Genomic DNA, 24,426 nt, shown 5'->3' with positions numbered 1-24,426 from the left:
AGGAAATACCTTGAATGACTGATCCAAATGAAGATTCAAAAGAAGTCTCTTTCGGTTATCATTCAGCATGCTGTCTATTTTTTTCATATGAGGCAAAAGTAGCTCATCTAAAACAGGATAAAAGTTTAACAGGATAAATTACCAACACAAAAACTTGCTGAAAATTCAACTTTTCCTCAAAGTTATGACATCAAATTCACTGCTGTATATAAATATTACTTTTAAAATATTGGACATATAGCTTTCTGAACAAAAGCTAAGTTGAAAAAATAGGTCTGCAGTAGCCAAGCAAAGCAAGAAGCAGCATAGCAGGATGACAGGATCAGAAGCCCTGGGTTTTAGCCCTGTCTCTGCCACTAGAACTGACTGATGACAGCTAAGTGACCAGTAAGCACATTGCCTAATTTCTCTAGACCTCATTTATCATCCAAATAATAATCAGATTATAAAATACAGATTTGTCTGACATTATAAAATTTTATAAAATACTACATATGATATTCTTTTTATATTTTATATTATTTATAAAATATTTATATTTTATATTATATTTTGTTTGATACAGAGAGAGAGAGCTTGAGTGCATAAGCAGGGGGAGCAGCAGAGTGAGAGAGAGAAGCAGGCTCTCCACTGAGCAGGGAGCCCAATAAGGGGCTCAATCCCAGGACCCTGGGATCACGGCCTGAGCTGAAGGCAGACACTTAACCACCTGAGCCGTGCAGGCACACCCCAAATATGAAATTCTTAATTTAATTTTAGTTTGGGCCAAAGAAAAAGTACGGGAAGAAAAATGATCAAAATCCAGTTTCAAAAACACAAGAGCCAAATAGTTATTTCAGAAAAGAGGAGAATAAAAGTATGATAAAGATTCCTAACTAAAACTTTTCACTTTCTTTTTCTAAAGAAACTTTAGAAAAACTTTAAGCTCCTTTAAGAAAAGTATTTTCATCAGACTATTACTTTTGGTGCTGTATTAAATATTTTAGGTTATTCGATTATTTCTTAAATTTATCAGCATAATAATATACTTCATAACACTAATCACCTTTAATAACCTTTCTGAAAATATTCTGAAAATATAACCCTCAGAATCTGGTTACTAATTTTGTAGCTGAATAAAATGGTTTTTTGTATTTGGAATACAAACACAAGCACAGAAAGAACACTTTTAATTGAAGAACAAGTCCTTAGTGAGGAATGAGTTCTAAGATCACTATACCACACCTTGATAGTTACATCTTTCTAGTAGTGATTAAACCTTTTCAAAAACTGTAAGAATTTACATTTCACACAAAAAAGTTTTAAACATTTATGGCTTATTTTAAAAATAGAACAATTAATATCTTTCCCCCTTATAGCAAATGGAGAAAAATAAAAAAAAATGATAAGCAATAGAAAAAAAAATCAATTAAAATACAACTACTCCAGAATCAACAGTACTAAGATATGTATATTCTATGATGCAAGGAGTTTTGATTGAGTGAAAAAAACATTTAATGGCAAAAATGCCGACATGGGGAATTAAGTATTGGGTTTTAATTGTGATTATTCTACCATTAACTTGTTCTATAACTCTATGAAATATATTTAATCTCTTTGAACCTTAGTCTACAAAGTAAATGTTTTAGACTAGGTCATCTCTAACATCTCTTCTAGCTCTACATGATTTTAAAATGATTGACGTACAGATTACTGCCTCTGATTATATGGTCAAAAAAGTGATGGACCAGAAATTAGATCTTGGATTTTAATCATTTCTCGGCTACTTGGAAATTGTGGGCTCTTAAGCAAGTCACTTAACTTCTATGAGCCTCACTGTTGTCATCTACAAAATGGCTATGTGAATTGTTCTGGGATCAAACAGAACAATGTATATCAAAGTATGTGGAAATAATATTATTAGGCATTGTTGTTGAAGTATATTGTTATTGAAATATATTGTTAGTGGTTTTGTTACTATCTTTTGATCATACATGCACACAATTCATTTTGATAGAAGGATAATGGAAACTGGCTCATTAATCATTTCATTCCCTTTTTCCAGTTGTCCTTAGAGAATGCCATAGTAGCTGAGGGGTAAATGTTAAATACACGGGTTACCAGTTTATTTCAGATATTAATTTCATCTCTATTTTACTGTAAGAAAAAGTTACTAAAGGAAGAGTATAAATGAATAATATTAATGAATATAACATAATACATGGATTTCCTATTAATTGATTAGAAAATAATTATTGTGATGTAACTTTTACTAGACACCAATATAAAATTTTAATCCTTCTGCCACTATTATCCAGTTCATCGTTCCAATTCTTAGAAAACAGAATATATTGACATCCGGACCTTGCATGTAAGAGAGACCTGTAGTGAAGACTGGAGAGTAGTTATATAAAGCTGTTCAAGTACTGACAATTCATGAATTATAGAATTACTTTATAGAATCCATATCACCGATTTGTAAGCTGACAATGTACAGGCATCTATTATAAAATCCATATATTAAGTGCACAGCTCATAGACAAGAATAAAGAAGATCCAGGAAGTGCTACCAAGAAGGCACTACTTAGCAGACTGTACCATTGCTCTTCTCTAAGGCTTGCATTGTGTCAGGGTCCAAAGCAATGCTAACAAGCAATTCCATGTAGCTCTTAAAGGTTTCCTTCATTGCTCTTGTATTCAAAAAACGAGTGACAAAGGGAGCTGGAGGATCAAATTCTGGGAGAGTAAAAAAGACAAAATATTAAATACCCTTCCTGATAACTTTAAAAACACTTTTATTTATAACAAGAGCCTATAAACAGAAAAAACGTTGTAGATAAAATTTCTTCGAATTTCCAGTTCTGCCCATTTGGCTTTTAAAAACACCCCGGGGTAGAGATTCCCAAAGCTGGTTTGTACATCATAATCACTAGAGAGCTTTTAAAACCAGACCAAACCAAACCAAACCAGGAACCCAGACTGCTAGACTTAATAAAACAGAATCTTATTTTGGGGGGCGGGGGGATAGGTTGGTAGGGCATGGTAGCAGTAGTAATGAAGCTTAAATATACTTCTAAGGGTTTCCAGGGGACTCTGAAGCCCAAGAACAGCCCAGCATTTGTAAACATCAGCCCCGGAGGGACCGGTTTCTTCTTCCCTGGCCCCACCATAGACATCTGCCATCAGCTTGTGCTATTCGAAAACTCATGGTTTCCCTAGATTAAAGAGACCCTAAGACATCTAACAATTTATCTATAGCCATATTTTCTTTACTTCTACACTTAAATTATGTAGAATTCTGGCCTAGAGCCAAGGCTTACTCAAAATTAAAATAAATAAATAAATAAATAAATAAATAAAGATAGATATATATAAAATGGCCCATGCAGAGAGAAAATTTCACTGAAATTCAATGACAAAAACTGCAAGATTAGAAAAGTGTCAATTTTTACTTTCATTCAAACACATAACTTAAAAAAAAACAAAAAAACCACAGGTCCAAAATGGTGTCACTTAATTAAGGCCCCAAGTCAGTAAACCACCAAGACTTAGTAAACACCTAATCTGACTCTAGTTTTAAGACTCTAAAAATGTAACCTTTAACCAGTCAAGATGGGAATTTTCTGGTCAGCACTAAGAAATTTACTAATAGATCGCTTTCAATCCACTTTAGGAGGGTGACCTTGCCTAAAACAATGGATTCTTTGTTAATTTTTTTCTACTCTCTACTCTTTTTTCTTTTTTAAGATTTTATTTACTTATTTGACAAACAGAGATCACAAGTAGTAGGCAGAGAGAGGAAGGGAAGCAGGCTCCCTGCTGAGCAGAGCGCCCAATGCGGGGGCTCGATCCCAGGACCCTGGGATCATGACCTGAGCCAAAGGCAGAGGCTTTAACCCACTGAGCCACCCAGGTGCCCCTTTACTCTCTACTCTTAAAATTCCTTTTCTGTAGCCTTTTTGACCTCCCCTCTACTTGCTAGATGGGATGCTACCTGATCCATGAATTGAATAATAAAGCCAATTAATCTTTAAAATTTACTCAGTTGCAATTTTTATTATTAACAAACTATTATCATAGCCTTTAGTAGCAGTTCTTATAGTATGGTTTAAGGATCTTTTGGGGTTTCCTCTAAGATCCTGTTTCTGATTTCAAAACTGTTTTCATAAAAGTATAAAATGTTATTTATCTTTTAAACTCTGTTCATATTTCTAAAAATGATGGGTACAACTGCTGGTGCCTTAGTTAGCATGGATCGAGGCAGTGACACCAAACTGTACTAGTAGCCGTATACTCTGCCATCTCACTGCCATGCCTTTAAGGGGAGGGCGGGGAGCGAATTTCACTTAATAGTCCTTGGGGTGCCTGGCTGGCTCATTTGGTGGGGCATGCAACTCTTGAGGTTGAGGTTGTGAGTTTGACCCCATGTTGGGGAGAGATTACTTATAAAAAAAATTTAAAAATTAAAAAAAAAAGGGGGGGGGCTAGTTCTTGGTGAAGCAGTAAAAATTTTTATTTGTATTAAATCAGTACTATTAAGTAAATGTCTTAATATTCTGTGTGATGAAATCAGAGGTACATAAGCACTTCTGTTATGAACTATGATGGTTATCTCTAGGAAGAACATCTATGTAATTGTTTGAGTTACAAGATGAACTAGTCACTTTTCTCCCCATGGGATACCATTTTCATTTGAAAGGACAACTGACACACACACACACACACACACACACACACACACACACACACACTATGCCTATTCAGACTTGGGTATTTAGTAGACATGGTATTCTTTATTTTTCTTTTTAGATTTTATTTATTATTTGACAGAGAGAGGCACACAGTGAGAGAGGGAACACAAGCAGGGGGAATAGGAGAGGGAGAAGTAGGCTTCTCATGGAGCAGGGAGCCCAATGCAGGGCTTGATCCCTGAATCCTGGGATCATGACGCAAGCCGAAGGCAGATGCTTAATGACTGAGCCACCCAGGCACCCCCAGACATGGTATTCTTAAAAATTAATGAAGCAAACCTGTCATTCAACAAAAACAATTGACAGCATTTGCTGCCAATGAGAAAATTTGAGGTTTCAAATGAAAATCAGAATTTTGGAAAACATGTATCTACCACTATGAGGCTGACAACATCCCAATCAATACTTAAGGAGTTTACTGATGAGATCCGTGGTAGTATTAATGAGTGTTATTTTTCTGATGCTGTAAAAATGTATGACCTAAATGTTAGAGTTAAAATCATGAAACTCTTAGAAGAAAATATAGGGGTAAATCTTCATGACCTTGCATTTAGCGATGGATTCTAAATACGACACCAAAAGTCTAAGCAATAGAAGAAAAAAACCAGATAAATTTGGCTTCATTAGAATTTCAAATTTTTGTACACCAGTGGACATTATTAAAAATGAAATGTCAACCTACAGAACAGGATAAAATATAAAGAACTCCCACAACTCAAGAACAAAAGGAGAAATGACCCAATTTAAAAAATGGGCAAAAGATCTCAGATATTTATCCAAAGAAAATAAGGAAATGGCCAATAAGCACTTGAAAAGATGCTCAACATCATTAGTTGTTAGGGAAATACAAATCAAAATTTCAATATAACACTTTACACCTACTAGGATAGCTACAATAAACAACAACAACATACCAAAACCAAAATATAACAAGTATTGGTGAAGATGTGAAGAAATTGGAACCTCCTACATTGCTGGTGAGAATGTAAAACGGTGCAACCGCTTTGGGAAATCATTTGGTGGTTCCTCAAAAAGCTAAACATACAATTATTATATGATTCAGAAATTCTACTCCTAGATGTATTGAAAAAAAGATACAAACAGATATTTGTATGCCAATGTTCACTGCAGCATTATTTACAATAGCCAAAGGTGGAAACAACCCATGTCCATCAATAGATGAAAAGATAAACAAAGTGAACATACAAGGGATAAACTTACAATGTATTCAGCCATAAAAAGTAATAAGTAATAAATGTGAAATGTGAAAATGTGCTGTAACATGGATAAACCTTGAAAACATCATGTTAAGTGAAATAAGACAAGCATATTTATATGAGATATTTAGAGTAGGCAAATTCATGGAAACAGAAAACAGATTAAAGATTACCAGCAACTGGGGAAAAGGGTACGGGGAGTTATTGCTTAATGGTTACAAAGTTTCCATTTGGTGTGATGAAAATGTCCTGGAAATAGAGAGCTGTGATAGTTGCACAACAGTGTGAATATAATTAATGCTACTGAACCATACACTTAAAAATGGCTGTAACAGCAAATTTTATGTTATATATATTTTAGCACAATTTTTTAAAATGTGGGAAAGAGTGAAATAGAATAAGTACATTAATGAGCTAACAGATATTTTCACATGACCAATGGATAATGTTATAAAATCATTCATGGATTAAAGATACATTGAGGGGGTAAGACAAACCAATACATTTTAAAGTGACAAGCATGAAAAGTTGAAAAAGCTACTTCTTGTCAAGTTCATAAAATAAAAAACTTCTGAGTATCAAATAAAAATATCCATAATTGTCTGAAAATTAAAATATTTTAATTAAAATACTCCTCCCTTTCCCAACTACAAATCTACATAAAGCTGGGTTTTCTTCTTTCTTTCCTTCTTTTTTTTTTTTAAGACTTTATTTGTTTGAGATAGAGAATGTGAGAGAACATAAGCAGGGGGAGAGGCAGAGAGAGAGGAAGAAGCAGGCTCTCTGCTGAGCAGGGAGTCCGATGTGGGGCTCCATCCCAGGACCCCAGGATCATGACCTGAGCCAAAGGCAGATGCTTAACTGACTAAGCCACCCAGGTGCCCCAAGGCTGGGTTTTCTTTATATTCTTTACCCGAAATAATATATATGTAGAAGCAATATGAAAATGCTCCTCTTCTAACTAGTGTTATTTTAGGAAAATACAGTTGTTAAAAAATATTAATATGGAATGGGTTTATTTTAAATAAATATTTTACAAAGTTATTTTAATTGATATTTGGTAAACATCAATAGATAAAGCCTAAAAAAAAACCCCACAAGTGTTTTGGAATCTTTTTTTTTTTTTTTTAAAGATTTTATTTATTTATCTGACAGAGAGAGATCACAAGTAGGCAGAGAGGCAGGCAGAGAGAGAGAGAGGGAAGCAGGCTCCCTGCCGAGCAGAGAGCCCGATACGGACCCGATCCCAGGACCCTGAGACCATGACCCGAGCCGAAGGCAGCGGCTCAACCCACTGAGCCACCCAGGCGCCCCAGTGTTTTGGAATCTTCAATAAATCTGAAGACTATAAAAGTCTTGAAACAAACAATTTTGAAAACCACCAGCCTATAAATCTATGTTTATCATCAATATTTGACTTTTTAAACACTAAAAATGCTTACCTTCTACTGACACCTAGTGGCAACAACTCAAGTTACCAATAAAGAAAAACTCTTGAAACAAGTCATCTGAGGAAGCAGTACAGTGGTGTGCACATTCAGAACTCAAACCACTCCATTCTAAACAGTAGGCAGGAATGCTAACTGCAAAGATTACGTATATTGCCTTCTACACATACTCAAAGCACTAAATTTCATCTAGCCTATAGAAATGCTCTTTGGAAAAAAAAAAAAAGAAATGCTCTTTGGTATCTTCTTTATAAATTCTGATGTGCATACTTTCTAAGTAGCTTTTAAAAACAACACATTTCAAGAGGACTGTTGCCCTGAAGAAGACTTTTTGTTACGATTCGATTTCTATTCCAATAAGCTTTGAGATGAGCTCCCAAGCAATGACACTTGTAATGTCAGAGGCCAACCTGGCCATCAACCTCAGTAGCACCCCCAATGCCCAATTCATCATTCACGTCAGTCTGAATTTTTTTTTAAAGATTTTATTTATTTATTTGAAAGACAGAGATAACAAGTAGGGAGAAAGGCAGGCAGAGAGAGAGGGAAGCAGACTCCCTGCTGAGCAGAGAGCCCGACATGGGGCTCGATCCCAGGACCCCGAGATCATGACCTGAGCCGAAGGCAGAGGCTTTAACCCACTGAGCCACCCAGGCACCCCATCAGTCTGCATTTCTTATGCGTCCCCCTCTTCTACTCCTACTGCTACAACTAAGGTTCAGACTTTCAATTATACCTGAACTATGTAAGGTCTTGTAATTCAAATTCCAATTGCTCCCTACTTAAATCCCTCCAAGGGACTTCTGGGCTTGCAGGATCCCAGGCTTTTCAGCTTTAACTTGGCATATGTGGCCTTCCGTCATCCTTTCATCTTTTTCTGCCTACCTCCAACTTTACGCTCCAGAAGAAAAGTCACCAATTTTTTTCTGGAAGGGCCAGGAGCAAACATTCTAGGCTTTAATGGTCATATGCTCTCTGCAGCAATGATTCAAAATCTGCCACCTAGTAGAGAAGAAACTATCTCAACATATGTAAATGAATTCGTGTTTCAGTTAAATCTTTATTTACAAGAATAGAGTATTGGTCAGATTTGGCCCACTGGCCAGTTTGCCAACCTCTGCCCTAGACTGAACTGCTTTATCTTCCTTGCATATATTACACAAGTTTGATGGCTAATGGAATGTGTGCTGGTGTACTCTTGTGTTTTACAACTACCTCAAATTCAGTTTAGTTTTGTTCTTTTTTAAGATTCTATTTATTTATTTGAAAGAGAGCATGAGCAGGGGTAGGAGGAGAAGCAGACTCCCTTGCTAAGCAGGGAGACTGATGTGGGGCTCAATCCCAGGACCCTGGGATCATAACCTGAGCCGAAGGCAGACCTTTGACTGACTGAGCCACCCAGGTGCCCATCAGGTTCAAGTTTCTAATAAAGTAAATACAACTATTATCTACATCTATACCTACCTCTAGCCTACAAAAATGCTCCTTGGTATCTTCAACAGTTTTAAGAGTAAAAAAAGTGCTCTAAGATCAAAAAGTTTGGTAACTGCTAGACTCTTAATCTCACAAAACAAACTGAGGGGTGCTGGGTAGTGGAGTAGGGAGAGGGTGGTGGGGTTATGGACACTGGGGAAGGTATGTGCTATGTTGAGTGCTATGAAGTGTGTAAACCTGGCGATTCACAGACCTGTACCCCTGGGGATAATAATACATTATATGTTAATAAAAAATAAAAAAACTAAAAAAGAAAAAAATTAAAAACAAACAAAATGTTTGGTAACTGCTTATCTATTTCAACCTTTTCATTTTATAAAAGAGAAAACTAAGGCACAGATAGGGTACCTTGCTTAGTCAAGGGCAGCTGGTTGGCTAGGGGCAGATACAGAGCAGTATGCATGATATTATATAATTAGTAAACATATTCCATATATACCTAAGTATATATTATATATATATTTCTATACCCTATTAATTTGTTTCAGAGTAATAACTACATGCCCTATTAATTAATACCCTATTTATTACAGTATTAGAGTACTAGTTTCTTCTAGCATAAACATGGACTCAGAAGTTTAGAACGACAGGGGCGCCTGGGTGGCTCAGTGGGTTGAAGCTCTGCCTTCTGCTCGGGTCATGATCCCAGGGTCCTGGGATCGAGCCCCGTGTTGGGCTCTCTGCTTGGCGGGGAGCCTGCTTCCCCTCCTCTCTGTCTGCCTACTTGTGACCTCTGTCTGTCAAATAAGTAAATAAAATAAGAAGTTTAGAATGACAGGACTTAGTATAAACTAGTGATCGAATAATCCCCACCCCACCCAGAGAGGGGAGGTAACCGGCATTACTGTGGTTAGAACTCACAACAGTCTTTCAGTCCACTGCTTCTTCTACTTTACAAGGTTGTGTGTGTGGGCAAGCCGTGCTTTCAATTAGTGCTCAGGCAATTGTGTTTGTAGGCAGGTATACAGGTATGGATGTATTTATTTTTTGAATTTATTTTTATAAAAGCCTAACCCGAACTCAATTAGGTAGGTAAATCCCCCGAAAAACAGACCAGTTTTGAGTTGTGAGCATCACTGCTTCTCTCTGTTCATGCTGACAGTCTCTAGTTATGGAGGTATTCATTTCACGGAGAACTTACCCTCCTCATCACTACTACTAGAATGGATCTCAGGAGAGGAGTCAGACTGGGATGACGAAAACTCTTCTTTCCATTTCTTCCGTTTCTTTGGTGGTGGCTCAGCCTTTACTTTCAGCTGTTTAACTTTGGGTTTCACGGAAGGGGCTTTTGTAGTTGTAGTTTTTGGTGTTGGAGGATCGCAAGTTTTGTTGCTACTACTTGGTTTAGCCTGAACAGTTCTGCAATGTTACAGACACTTCATTAACACACTGAAATCTTGTCAGATTAAAATAAATGAGACCAAAAATGAGTAACACTAGTGAAGAAAAGTATATTTAATTACTAATACCTCCAAAGTGAAGTCCAAGTCCTATACATCGCCAACGATGACTCCCCCGCCAAATCCTCTTGAAATACATTCTAACCACTGACATTCAATATTCAGTTACTAAGGGACTATTAATTCAACTTCGATTTCTTTCTCTGCACTCCTTCTTTCCCTTTATGAACTCATTTCCCTGTGGACGAGGCCGTATAACCAGTGATCAAAGGCTTTGGGAAGTAATACAGGATACACCCTGGAGAGCCATATCCAGGCCCTGACCATCTGAAACCCTTAGGTGGAACCAGGATGTTTGGATGTGGAGACCCAACTACACTTGTCCTAGAGCCCCTCAAGATTTGCTGTATTAGTTCTGGAGAGTTGAATGGATAAAATCTCATCATAAAAATAAGGTACACTGCTTCCAGTAAGTTGGAATCTTAAGTAAGCCAGACCTTCCTAGCACTAGATTGAGACTGTCTAGGGTCATGACCCTCTTCCCATACAGATCACAGGAATGTGGCTAGGTCATCTGTCTTCCAGATTCATGTTCCAGATAACCCAGAATCACAATAATTAGTATATGATGATAATTCTATTGTATACTTGCTTAGTAGTGTGTAAGTCTTACAATTTTTTTTCTCAAATTTTTCATTTAAAACTGGACACTTCATCATTTTATGGATAAAAAGGGGGGGCTTCAAAAAAGGTTGTGCTACTCTAGATCACAAAGAGCTGGACTCAAATCTTTTGACTCATCCATTTTTTCCCCCACTATATTAGGGTGACACCAAGAGGACTCTGGGAAAGAAAAGAGTGCCCATCCCACCAAAGACAGTCATGAGCTTTATAGCCCCTCTCTCATTACACCAAAAGGAATCACTTATGACAGCAGACACTGAATTTTCAGACTTGTATATGATAAAAAAAATTCAGACTCTTTAATTGATGTAATTCTCTATATAAAACATTGCCAGGGTGCCTGGCTGGCTTGGTCAGAGGAGCGTGGGACTCTTGATCTCCGGGTCATGGGTTCAAGTCCCATACTGGGTATAGAGATTACTAAAAAGAAGATAAACTTAACAAATTACATTGCCAAAAATAAGTCTTCCAATAATTGGTACATAAATATATTACATACAAAAATAAATACCTGATAGTTTGTGAAGGCTTACTTCGTGGCTTTTTGGAACACACTCTGACATATTCCTTTTTGTTTGTGTTTTCAATGAACTTCACATATATCTTTTTGTATTTACTCTTTGCCTCTCCAAAATACCCAAGGTACTAAGGAAAGAAACACTCTGAATTACATACTTAAACATTCTGTACATAAAACTTTGTTGGCTTCACTATTACATTGCTATCCTCTAAGTTTTTCAAATGCAGCTCTGGCCAGGCTACTTTTCACCCTCAATAAAAATGACTTCAGGCTTATTCTTAACTGCAAACCCATACACAGAAGCAATCTCATTTGGCTAATTACCAGATGCTTACTTACTCGATGCTATTAAGTAACTACATTAAGTACATAAGAATCATTTCTGTAAGTCTTCTGGTAAAATCAGGATGTTTGACTGGCAGAATAATCAATATAATAACCTCTGAGTCCATATGAATTCTTCATAGACTAATAATAATTTAAAAAGCCAGGATTTATATACTGATATCAGACTATCAGAGTATCATATACCAAATTTTATGCTATTATCAGAAATGTTCAATATAAATTACATTTAAATTTAAATCATTCTGTATTTTCCCTAGGATCACGATGCTGTCAAAAAAACCAGGAAGACGAATATAAAGAAGCACTCTACTTACACTATTGGTAGCAGCAAATTCTCTTTGTCCATCTCGAATTTCAGGAACAAATTTCTGTAATAAAGCTTTTTGTACTTTCCAAATAGCTGGGGGTTCTTTTCCCGTCTTTAAAGCCTCCTGTAATATGCAGAATTAATTATATTTATATAAACTGACAACAAATTCTAGATTTATAGAATCTTAGAGCTGAAAGGAAAATTAAAAACTTATCTAGCTAAACTTTTGTTTTTTACCTACCTGAACTTTTGTAACAATTCTTACAAGCTTGCTATTCAGTCTCTGCTAAAATTCTTCCAGAAATAGGGAAGACACCAACATGACAGTAGCCAATTACTCTTTTGTGTAACTGTTGGAAAGTTTTCTAATGATAGTCATACATAAATTGACACAATTTTTAGAGTATGTATGTATTCAAAAAGACCAGAAACAAATATGCTAAAATATTAACAGTAGTTAATTGTGAATGGAAGGCATATAGATAATTTGAAGGTTATGTTCCTCATTTATACTTTTTAATGCCATTCCTCTCTGCCCCAATTAAAAAATCAAAAGCAAGCAAACAAAACCCCAAACGCCCCCCAAATAGGTTTCTGAAACCTATTTTTTTTTAATGGCTAAAGTTTTTCAGTATGAAATTTGACATTCTACCTATGATTCTACAATTTGCAATTATGAGAATATATCAATTCTATGTTTACATCATATTTCTCTTATCTTCTTTAAGCTATTAAGTGAAAAATTCATTTTCTCCAAACTCCTAACAATACAATGAGTTGGGAGCCTTGAACAAAATTAACATTTCAAAACGGCTCTAATTACTAGTACCTAAATGCAGTATAGTGACTAGTCAGAAATACCTAACACTCAGATAGAAGTCAAAATTATTTTAAACTGCTTTCTTTTTTAAAATATCTGCTAGTTTGATTTTATTATTTAATAATTATAACTTAGAATAACTATCAAAATATAACTTTTTGCAATTCAAGCTAGATCTTACTACTAAAGTCATTATGAAGGCTTATTACATAAGGACACACCCACTAAACTATGACCTTGAATATAGCTGTGAACATTCAAATCACCTTAAAAGTCTCTATGTCTTCTATCTTCACCACAAATTCATCACGCTCTCTGTACTGGCCTTCCCCTCCACTTTCTGTGTTTTCCTCATCTGTAAAACCTTCTATGGCAACAGTGTCCTGTCCTTTTGCAAACTGGTCTGAAGGAAGACCATCAAGTTTGCAGGGCTTTGGGGGTTCTGTAGAGTTTATATTTTCCAGGGTATTTACTGCAGATGAAGTAGAGCAGGGAGGTTCTTGCTTAACTGCACCCACAGTGGTGGAGGAAGTAGTAGAAGTACCAGTAGTATTGGCAGTCGGGCTAGTAGTTGCCACCCGCAGGGCTTCTGAAACTAGATCAAGCAAATGCAAATCAGTAATACAAATAAACATTCATTTGTTCTGAGTAAAATCTGAACAGTTTAAAAAGAAAGACTGGATTGCTTTTACCATCAAATTGAAACAATGAATACTACAATAAGAAATTAAAGAATGGCTGTTAATTTCCAAGAATCAAAGTGACGGAATTACATCTGGATGACAATCAGACTGAGCCTCCATCAAGCTACACTTTCCCCTAAGTCCATTAAGTAGCACAAAGATATTTTAAGTAGAGACACAAAAGTGATGCAAGATAATTAAGGTCAGCTGACCAAAGCTGTGAAGAATTCATAGAAGAAAAGCCAATCTGATGCAGGAAGGGAAAATAACACCCCAACATACTTTGAAAAAGCCTTAAGAGCTATAGAAATAAAAAGGATTATAAACTAATATGAAAAACTGTATGCTAACAAACAACTTAGATGACATGGACAAATTCCTAGAAAGATGAAAACCACTAAAAAAATCTCCAGAAGAAATAGAACATCTGAATAAACCAATAAGTACAGAGAATAAAAGCAATTAAAAAGTATTCCACAAAGATAAGCACGGGCCCACATGAGTTCATCAGTAGATTCCACCAAGAGTTAAATAAGAATGAATACTAATCCGTCATAAGCTTAAAAAAAATAGGAGTAAGCACTCATTTTATAGGACCAAATATTATTCCAATAGTTAAACCAGACAAAAACACCATGAAAAACCATAGGACCATTATCCTTCATGAATATAAACACAAAAATCTTCAAAAATATAAGCAAATCAAACAATATATAAAGAGAACTACACATCATGACCAAGTGGGTTTTATCCTAGAAATGCATACTTAAACAGCAATCAATCACCACGTTATGAAAAAAGACAAAAATCACAGTATCATCTTACTAGATGAAAAGAAAAAGCATTTGGCAAAATTCAACATCACGAATTTAAACACTTGTGATAAAAACACTCAACAAGCTAAAAACGGAACGGAACTTCTTCAACCTGATAAAGGGCGTCTATAAAAAAAAAACCCCTGACATCATACTTAAAGGTAAAAAACTAGATGTTTTCCCCTCAGAAAGATGTCTGAAGAAATAAAACAATATTTGCAGATGACATGATCTTGTACACAGAAAAGCCTAAGGAATCGCCTAAAAAAAACTACTAGAATTACTAAATTCAACAAGTTTTCAGGATACAAGATCAATATATAAAAATCAATTGTATTTTTTTTTTTTTTAAAGCAAGCTGTACACGCAACCTGGCTTGAACTTACAACGCCAGGATCAAGAGTCGCATGTTCTACCTACTGAGCCAGCCAGATGCCCCCAACTGCATTTCTATATACTTACAATGAACCATCCAGAAATTAATTTAGGGACACAATTCCATTAATAACAGAATCAAAAAGAAGAAAATATCTTAGAAAAGAAGTGCAAAACTTATATTCTGAAAACTACATTGTTGAAAGAGTTCTAGTGTTCAAAAGTCTTATTATCCAGGAGGAGAGTTAAGATTATTAACAGATTTTGAGAAGCAGAAAACACTGCAATTCCTATTATAACCAGGAAAAGAAGAGAAATATTTCATCAAAATAATCAGGAGTTGGGAGAATATATAAAGATAGGAATGAAACAAAACCAACCATGTATCAATGATTATTAAAACTGAGTGATACATAAATTGGTTTAATTATAAGAATCTTTTTGTCCATATTTGAAAATGCTCATAATAAAAAGCTAACCAAATATCTTTTTAAAAAGAATGTCTAACTTTCAAATTAGTAGAGGAAAAATGTATCAATATTGTACAATGACCTTTTCATGAAGCTTTAAAACAAGCCAAACAAAAGTACAGTGTTCAGGTATAGTATAGCATAGTAAAGTATAATATAATGTAGACATAGGGGTATTAAGAGGTATAAATTTCAGTTATAAAATAAGTAACAGAGACAAAAAGTACTGCAGAGGGAATATAGTCAATAATATTTTAACAAAGTCATACGGTGAATGATCAGGAAGTATATATTGTTGAATCAGTAAGTTGCACCCTGGAAACTAACATAACCTTGAATGTCAACTATACTTCAAAAAAAAAGTATAGATAGTGCTTAGGGATGTATATATGGGTGGTAAAATTATAAAAGAAAAGCAACTCAGATATGGTTAGTTCTAGAGGCTTTAAATTGGGTTAATTTAATATTCAACTTATTTTTGTACTTTCTTGTTCTCTAAGGAGTAGCATTTAACACTATAAATTTTCTTCTTTGTTCTACACTTTTGGAGCATCCCATTGGTTTTGAAATGTAAATTTTCCACTGTCCTTTCTAAGTGGCTTATCATTTCAGTTTTGGTTTCCTATTTAGAAGTTTTAAAAATAAAAACTTATTTTTATTTCTTTGTCCTTTTTTTTCTTTAACCTATTATCTTATAAAATTGCTCTGTTTTGGTGGTCAAGATATACAGCTTAAGTAATGTCTGCATTTTCACATTTTACGGGAATTTTATGTCTTTTTCTTACATGTTCTATATTTCTATATATGAGTGATAAGTCACAAGAAAAAAATATTCTGAAAGAAAGCAAGCAGAGATATGGAAAAATACACCAAAACAGTTAATAATAAAATTAGTATGGTAATATTAAAAACAAAAGTGGGAAATTAAATTAGTAAGAAGAGATTTTACAGAAAGGAAATTGAACTTAGTAAAATTTTATGTACCTAATCTTGTGGGTTCATAACATATCAAGTAAACAGTATTAGAAAAACAAACATATTTCGAAACTTTAACACACCTTTTTCAGGATCAACAGATCAAGCAATCTAAAAACAAATAAGGATAGGGAGGATTTTAAAAACTGTTTATTATTAATAATTTCAAATATACATAAAAGTAGAGAATACAAACCCTCAAATACCATAACCCAGCTATAACAACTACAAACATTTGGTATACTTTTATCTGTCCATCAACCCCTTTTATATTTGCTGGGATAGTTTAAGGCAAATTCTAGACCTGTCATTTACCTCCAACATACACATACACATTTTCTTATATAACCTAATGTCATTTATTATATTAAAGAAAAACCAAAGAGATACAAAGGATTTGAACAGCATTACCAAATAAAATCTGTTAGCACTTGGTATTCATGGAATATTTATACAAATTGGCCATTTACCAAAGCACTAAAAATTTTCATAGATTTCCAAAAGAGGCATTATTTAAGCATTCCCTTGACCAAAATACAGTAGGGTCATAAATTAGTAATAAAAGAATACCACTACCACCACCATCAAAACCAGAAACCTACCAGGAAACAGGCAAAACCCTACTTTTTCTTAATAACTCTTGAGTTAAAAAGGAAATCAAAACTGAAATGACAAACCATTTAGAAAGGACAGTAAGAGCATTACAAATTGAAACTAGAGGCATAGATAAAGCCCAGGTACAATGAAGGTAACTTATACTTTAATGCCATTCATTAAAAAGCAAGGATATATAAAAATAAACTTAAGTATTAAACTCAAGAAGCCAGAGAGAAAACATTAAATTGGACCTAGGAAGATAGAGAAAAAGAACTGATTAGAGAAATTAAGAAAAATTGAGTAAAAAAATGAAAATAGGAGTTAAAAAAGAAAAGTACACTGGTCCTTTGAAAAGAACCAAAGGCAAACTTTTCACAGAATGGTAAGGAAAAAGATTCAAACACATTTGGAGCAAGAAAGAGAACATAACTACAGAAAAAGGGGAGACTAAAAACTTAGAATGCTATGTACAACTTTTAACAACAGATTAAAAAATTTAAATGAAAGGGATGATTTTACTAGAAAATATACCTTTTAAAAAATTGATTCAGATAGATTAAACTACCTCAGGAAAAAACTGGAAAGTCCCAGATATATTCTTAGAAAGTTCTACTAAATCCCTATTTTATGTGGTAAACTTTTTCATAGCTTAGACAAATAAAGAAATTTTCCCAATTCAGTGTATAAAACCAGCATATTCCTGAATATAAACAAGATTAAGACAAAACCAAAACCAAAAAAACAACAGCAAAAGATCAAGACAAAAATCACTGTAAGCAATAATTTCATTCATGAATCTAGGTGTAAAAATCCCAAATAAAACAGTAGCAATTTAAATCTTGCAATGGATTAAAATAATTAATCATGACCAAGGAGAGTTCATGGTAGACTTTTCTTAGAAAGGTTCAACATTAAGAAGTCAAATAAAAGACTGGGGTGCCTGGGTGGTTCAATAGCTTAAGAGAGACTCTTGGTTTTGGCTCAGGTCCTTATCTCAGGGTTATGAGATCGTGCCCCTCCACGGACTCTGCGCTCCATGCAGAGTCGCTCCATGCAGAGCCGACTTGAGAGTCTCTCTCTCCCTCTGCCCCTCCCCAGCTTGCATGCAAGCTCTCTTTCTCTAAAATAAATACGTAAATTAAAAAAAAAAAATCAAATAATAGATTAATGTGGAAAAGCAGACTTATCAGAAGCTCAAAAAAGCATCTGACAAAATCCAGTATCCACTTTTGTTTTTAAAGATTTTATTTATTTATTTGACAGATAGAGATCACAAGTAGGCAGAGGCAGGCAGAGAGAGAGGAGGAAGCAGGCTCCCCGCTGAGCAGAGAGCCCGATGCGAGGCTCGATCCCAGGACCCTGGGATCATTACCTGAGCCGAAGGCAGAGGCTTTAACCCACTGAGCCACCCAGGCGCCCCTCCAATATCCACTTTTAATTAAAAAAAGTAAGAACCTCAAAACAGAAGGAAATTTTCTTAAAGATTATACAGTACTAGAAACTGACAACAAATACAGTTCATAGTCAAACACTGCATATTCTGTTTCGTACCAAGGAGGACATCAGGACGCATGCTCTCACTGCTACTATTAAGCAAAGGCTGAGGCGCCTGGGTGGCTCAGTGGGTTAAAGCAGAGGCTGAGCCCAACTAAAATAATCAGAAAAAAATAAGAGAGAGAGAGAGAGAGAGACAGAAAGAGAATGATAGGGTGCCTGGGTGGCTCAGTGGGTTAAGCCGCTGCCTTCGGCTCAGGTCATGATCTCAGGGTCCTGGGATCGAGTCCCGCATCGGGCTCTCTGCTCAGCAGGGAGCCTGCTTCCCTCTCTCTCTCTCTGCCTGCCTCTCTGTCTACTTGTGATCTCTCTCTGTCAAATCAATAAATAAAATCTTAAAAAAAAAAAAAAGAGAATGATAAAACTCCCATTATTTTTTTTTTAAGATTTTTATTGATTTATTTGACAGAGATCACAAATAGGCAGAGAGGCAGGTGGTGGGTGGGGAGCAGGCTCCCCGCTGAGCAGGGAGCCCAATGTGGGGCTCGATCCCAGGACCCTGAGATCATGACCTGAGCCAAAGGCAGAGGCTTAACCCACTGAGCCACCCAGGCCCCCCAAAACTCCCATTATTTTTACAAGCCATAAATGTCTACCTAAAAATGCAAGAAATGCAGGTGGAAACCTGTTAAAATAAAAACCCCCCAAAATGCCAAAACCAAAATGGAGATATAAAAATCAGTAATTGCCATACACCACCATCAGTAATTGCTAAGAAGACAATGTGGGGAAAACTGTAGTTAAAAAACTGCAGAAACGGGCGCCTGGGTGGCTCAGTGGGTTAAGCCGCTGCCTTTGGCTCAGGTCATGATCTCAGGGTCCTGGGATCGAGTCCCGCATCGGGCTCTCTGCTCAGCAGGGAGCCTGCTTCCCTCTCTCTCTCTCTCTGCCTGCCTCTCCATCTACATGTGATCTCTGTCTGTCAAATAAATAAATAAAATCTTTAAAAAAAAAAAAACTGCAGAAACTATAACATCTATGTAGAGAAAAATGATATAATATGAAAATACATAGTATAAGATCTGAATAAGTAAAAAACTAATATATTCTATAAGTGGATGAGAAGACAATCCTGTAAAGATAGATTTTCTCTTAAAATTAATGAATTCAATGTATCACAACAAAAATACCAAAACATTGAAGAGACTCCTACTTGCCCATTACAGGACAATTTGAGCATCAGAAATCACGACAGCAAATTGATAAAACAATGAATTTTTTAAAATTCATGGCTTCTGTGCCAAGCAAGATGAAGTAATAGAGCCTATTATCACCCATGTACTACAAATAAACACTCTGAACAAAATAAAAAATGCAACTACCTAAAGAGTCTGGAAAGTTAATAGAGCAGATAGATTGGAGAGGTAAGCACAAATTTAAATAGCAATCTTTATATGGAGATGTTTCTTCCTTCTTTCCTCTCTTATCACCCTTATCACCTAGTATTGACCAGAGGGTGACCCCTCATTTAGAACTACACAGGGCACAAACAACAAAAAAACTCCAAGAAAATCTGTTTTTCTAGACAGAAGAGTACAGAGAAGAGGCCCATTCAAGGTGAAGAATGTGGGGGGCAAATGCCATTTCTTTCTTCTCTCTTCTCTCTCCAAGACCTACCCCACCAGCAACCCAAGTCACAAAGCTGCAATGCCATGGCGGTGAACCAGACATCTTAAACCCTGACAAAATGCCTGCCTTTTTGGCATTCCAGAGGAACCTGGAAACAGGGCCACTATGGCATGAAGAGTTTATAAATAGTTACATAGTCAATTATATCTCAGTAAAGCTGGGGGAGGATCTCGGGGGACTCCTTATTTTTTTGTCTTCTATGGCTGTATACCTTAAGTCCCACTTGCAAAAATTGTATCAAAGCACCAGAAGCTAAAACTCCAAGAAAAATGCCAGCTTTCTAGCCAAATGCCTAAGGAAAGGGAACCCAGGGAGCTGGGTAGTATGGAAAATTCCCAGGGAGGAAAGAGCTGGAGAGCAGTATCTGCTAATTCTGTATACGAACACATACAAATCTCAGTTTCATGCTTAAACTGCACTTATACAGAGTAGATCCAAACTAGCATAACGAAGGGTTTGAGATCTAAACTTTTAACAAAGTCTACCCATCACCCAAGTTCCAGACTAACTGCTGAGACAGATCCAAAGCAGCAGAGCAAAGGCTTTGAAAACTGAACAATGGAATGACCACTCTAAAATGAGACAGAATTTGTAGTCTGACCGCTTGCTAAAACACCACAAATCAACATTCTCCAGAGGATTTTAATAGAACCCAGAGTCTCACAGTATAGTACTCAAAATGTCCAGGAATCAATTCAAAATTGCTCAATATACAAAGAACCAGAAAAAATGTGACCAATTCTTAAAGGGAAACCGGAGCCACTCTTAACATGACTCCGATGTTGGAATTATCAAGGTCTTGAAGCAGCTGTTGTAAATATGCTCCATGAAGTTGGGTCGACATACTTTTAAAATGAGTGGAAGTATGTAAATTCTCCGTAGAGAAAGAGAAACTAGAAAAAAGAACCAAAGACAAATTCTATAATTGAAAAAATACGTGAAATAAAAAATTCACTGAACAGGACCAATAACAGAACTGAGAAGGTTGAAAACCAATGAACATTAAGGTAAGCCAATAAAAGTTACACAATCTGAAGAACAGAGGGGTAAAGAAGATTGAAAAAAAAATGAACAGAACCTGAGGAACACTATCAAAAAGTTTTACATTTGTGTCACTGGAGTCCCATAAGGAGAGAAAGGTTGGTACAGAAAAAATAATGTCCCCAAACTTCAAACTTGGTAAAAGACATACATTTTACAGATTCAAGAAGCTCAGTGAACTCCAAACAGGATAAACTCTACTGAGATAAACAACTACATTGCTGAAAACCAAAGAAAAAGAAAAGCCTTGGAAAAGGAAAAGTTTTTTGGGCTGATGGGAAATGATACCAGAGGGAAACTTGGAACATCAGGAATAAAGGAACTATAACAGAAATTATAGAAACTTACGTAAATATAATAGGCTTTTTTCCTCCTAAGTTATTTAAAGTATATTTGACTATTGAAAGCAAAATCATTCCTTCTTTAGGGCTTTCAATATATGTAGATATAATATACAGGACAAATATGTTTAACATAAGGGCAAGGGTAAAGGGGCCTGTATGGTTGTTAGGCTTTGGCATTTTACTTGAAATCATAAAAATACTGATTTTAAGTGGATGGTAATCATTAGGTCAATTGCTAGAAGAATACAAAAAGATACAGTCAGAAAAGGTAGAGATAAATTTAAAAATGAAATACCTGAAGTTCAAATAATGTGTTTTAGAAAAATAGGAAAGAAAAGGGGGAAACCAGAAAACAATAAAATGGAAGATCTAGCTATATCAATAACTACACATTAAATGTAATTAAAACCAGCAGAATATATGTTCTTTTAAAGTACACATGGAACATTAATCAAGATCAAGCATATTCTGGGTCATAAAGCTAACCCTAACAAATGTAAGAGAACTGAAATTACACAAAGAAGAAATCAATTAAGGAAAGGTATCTGGAAAATACCCAAATATTTGAAAATATAATAGCTCATGGACCAAAGAGGAAATATCAGAGAGTACTGAAAGAAAATAAAAATAATAAATAATAAAAATAAATTTGTGGGACACAGCTGAGGAAGGGTTTAGAGAGAGCTTTATAACATTAAATGCTTATAGCAGAAAAGGGTCCCAAATTAACAAGTTAGGCTTCTACCACAAGAAACTAGAAAAATAGAGTGTAACAAACCTAAATCAAGCAGGAAAAAGGAAATAATAAGAACAGCAAAAATCAATGAAATTGCCAACAAAGGAGAAAAAGAATCAATAAAATCAACTAACGTCTATCCAGACTGACCACAATAGAGAAGACATAAATTATCAACATGAGGAAATGCTACCAACAACTCTATACCCATAAATTAAACAACTCAGATAAAACAGACCAATTTCTTCAAAGATACAAACTACCAAAACACAGTCAAGAAGAAACAGACAAGGTGAATAGTTCCATTATCAAAGAAACTGAATCCATAGCAAAAAACTTTCTGACAAAGAAAACTCCAGGTCCAGATGGTTTCACCAACAAATCCAATCAAACATCTCTGGGAAGAAATCGTACTACCTAATCTCTTGCAGAAAAGAGAAAAGAAAGGGATAGTCCCCAATTTATTTATGAGGTCAGCAATAACCAGACACCAAAATCTGACAAAGGCATTACAAAAGGAAAGCTACAGACCAATATCCACTGCAAAGATGGATGCAAAAAAATTAAAAAACTGAATTCATCAATGTATTAAAAAAAAAAGACAATATATCACAGCTGTTGCGGTTGATCCTGGGAATGCAAGGCCATGAATATTATTTGAAAATCAGTCAACGTAATTCACCATATTGAAAGACTAAATAAGAAAACTACACAATCATTTCAACAGATGAAGAAAAAGCATTTGGCAAAATTCAACCTCTGTTCATTTTAAAAACTGTAAGCAAACTAGGAAATGTAAAGAATTTCTTTAGTGTGATAAGAAATCTACAAAAAACCTACAGTTAAGATCATACTCAATGGCAAAAGGGTGATTTCTTTCCTCCAAAGATCAAGAACATGTTCAGGAAGTCAGCACTCAACACTTTCATAAACAACTGTATAGGAGTGTTAATTCCTGTGTTTTAAGATAGGAATGAAAAAGATGTAAGATTGGAAAAGAATAAAACTGTCCTTATTTGCAGATGATACAATTTCCTACATTAAAAAATTCTTAGAAATCTAAAAAAAGCCCCCTAGAATAAATGAATTGTACAGATTTGCAAGGTCAACACACCAAACAAACAAACAAAAACAAAACAACAACAAAAAACCAAAACAAAACAAAAACCCACAAACAACAACAACAACTGTGTTTTTATAATCTACCAATAAGTAATGGAATTTGAAAACTTTTAAAAGTGTAATTCACAATAAATAGCACCAAAAATATTTAGGATCTATTTCCCTAACTATAGACCATATGTAGGGTCTATTTGTCCCAAACTATAAAAGACAAAAGAAATCAAATATGTTCATGAATTATTAAAACTCAGTACATTGTGAACATTTCAGTTTTCCTCAAATTGCTACAGATTCAAGGAAATCAAAGTAATAATTCCAGCGGGATTTTTTTTTCTTTTTTGGTAAATACTGACAGCTGATTTGAAAATTTATATGGAAAAGGAAAGGAATTAGAATAGGCAAAACAATTCTGAAAAAGAACAAACTTGGAGGACTCACAACTACCCTGTCGCAAGACATACTGTAAAGCTACAGCAATTAAAAGTGTGGCATTTCTGAAAGCATAAACACAAAGTCCAAGTCTGAGAATCCAGAAACAAATTCATGCAAATATGGCCAACTGATTTTTGACAAAGATGCAAAGACAATAAAAGGAGAAAGGACTCTTTTCAACAAATGGTGCTGGAAAAGCTAGACTTCTACATGCCAAAAAATTAACTTCAACCCATACCTCACCTTACACAAAAATAAAATCAAAAGGGATCAAGAGCATGGGACTATTGATCTTGGGGTTGTGTGTTTGAGCCCCATGTTCGGTGCAGAGCTTACTTTAAAAAAGGGGGGTGGTGGAGATCATAGACCTAAATGTAAAATGCGAAAGTTAAAAACTTCTAGAAAACAACGGAACATTTTTGTAACCATGGGTTAGGCAAAGATTTCTCAGGACATAAACACAAATCAAAAAAGGAAAAATGGATAAATTAGACCTTGTGGCAATTAAAATTTAAATATGCCTTTCAGAGATATTTGAGGGCTGTGTTTAGAGGATATGAGCACCAATTCTGCCTGAGGTAACTTCCACAAAATGACGTTGAAGATGGTCTTCATAGATAACAGGGTCTGCTGGGCTGAAGAAAATTGAGAGGGCATTCTAGCTAGAGAAAAACCTGCCTAA

At 35.3% G+C, this 24,426-nt stretch overlaps 1 protein-coding gene across 4 annotated transcripts in view; it reads right to left on the bottom strand.

Moving 5' to 3' along the window:
• The window catches only part of QSER1 (glutamine and serine rich 1), a 76,946-nt gene that overhangs the window by 10,974 nt on the left and 41,546 nt on the right, over window positions 1–24,426 (bottom strand). For all 4 annotated transcript variants that reach the window (XM_032841031.1, XM_032841032.1, XM_032841034.1 and 1 more), the window contains 6 exons: window positions 13,238–13,566; window positions 12,156–12,272; window positions 11,485–11,618; window positions 10,031–10,248; window positions 2,578–2,715; window positions 10–107 (listed from right to left, as the gene is read on the bottom strand). In XM_032841031.1, coding sequence (XP_032696922.1) covers window positions 10–107; window positions 2,578–2,715; window positions 10,031–10,248; window positions 11,485–11,618; window positions 12,156–12,272; window positions 13,238–13,566 — 1,034 coding nt within the window. The remainder of the gene's footprint in view (window positions 1–9; window positions 108–2,577; window positions 2,716–10,030; window positions 10,249–11,484; window positions 11,619–12,155; window positions 12,273–13,237; window positions 13,567–24,426) is intronic.

The sequence above is a fragment of the Lontra canadensis genome, unplaced genomic scaffold (assembly GCF_010015895.1).
Source record: "Lontra canadensis isolate GAN:19392208 unplaced genomic scaffold, GSC_riverotter_1.0 scaffold118, whole genome shotgun sequence".
NCBI classification, from domain to species: Eukaryota; Metazoa; Chordata; class Mammalia; order Carnivora; family Mustelidae; genus Lontra; species Lontra canadensis.
The sequence above is the reverse complement of the archived record's forward strand: the minus strand, read 5'-3'. Positions and strand labels throughout refer to the sequence as shown.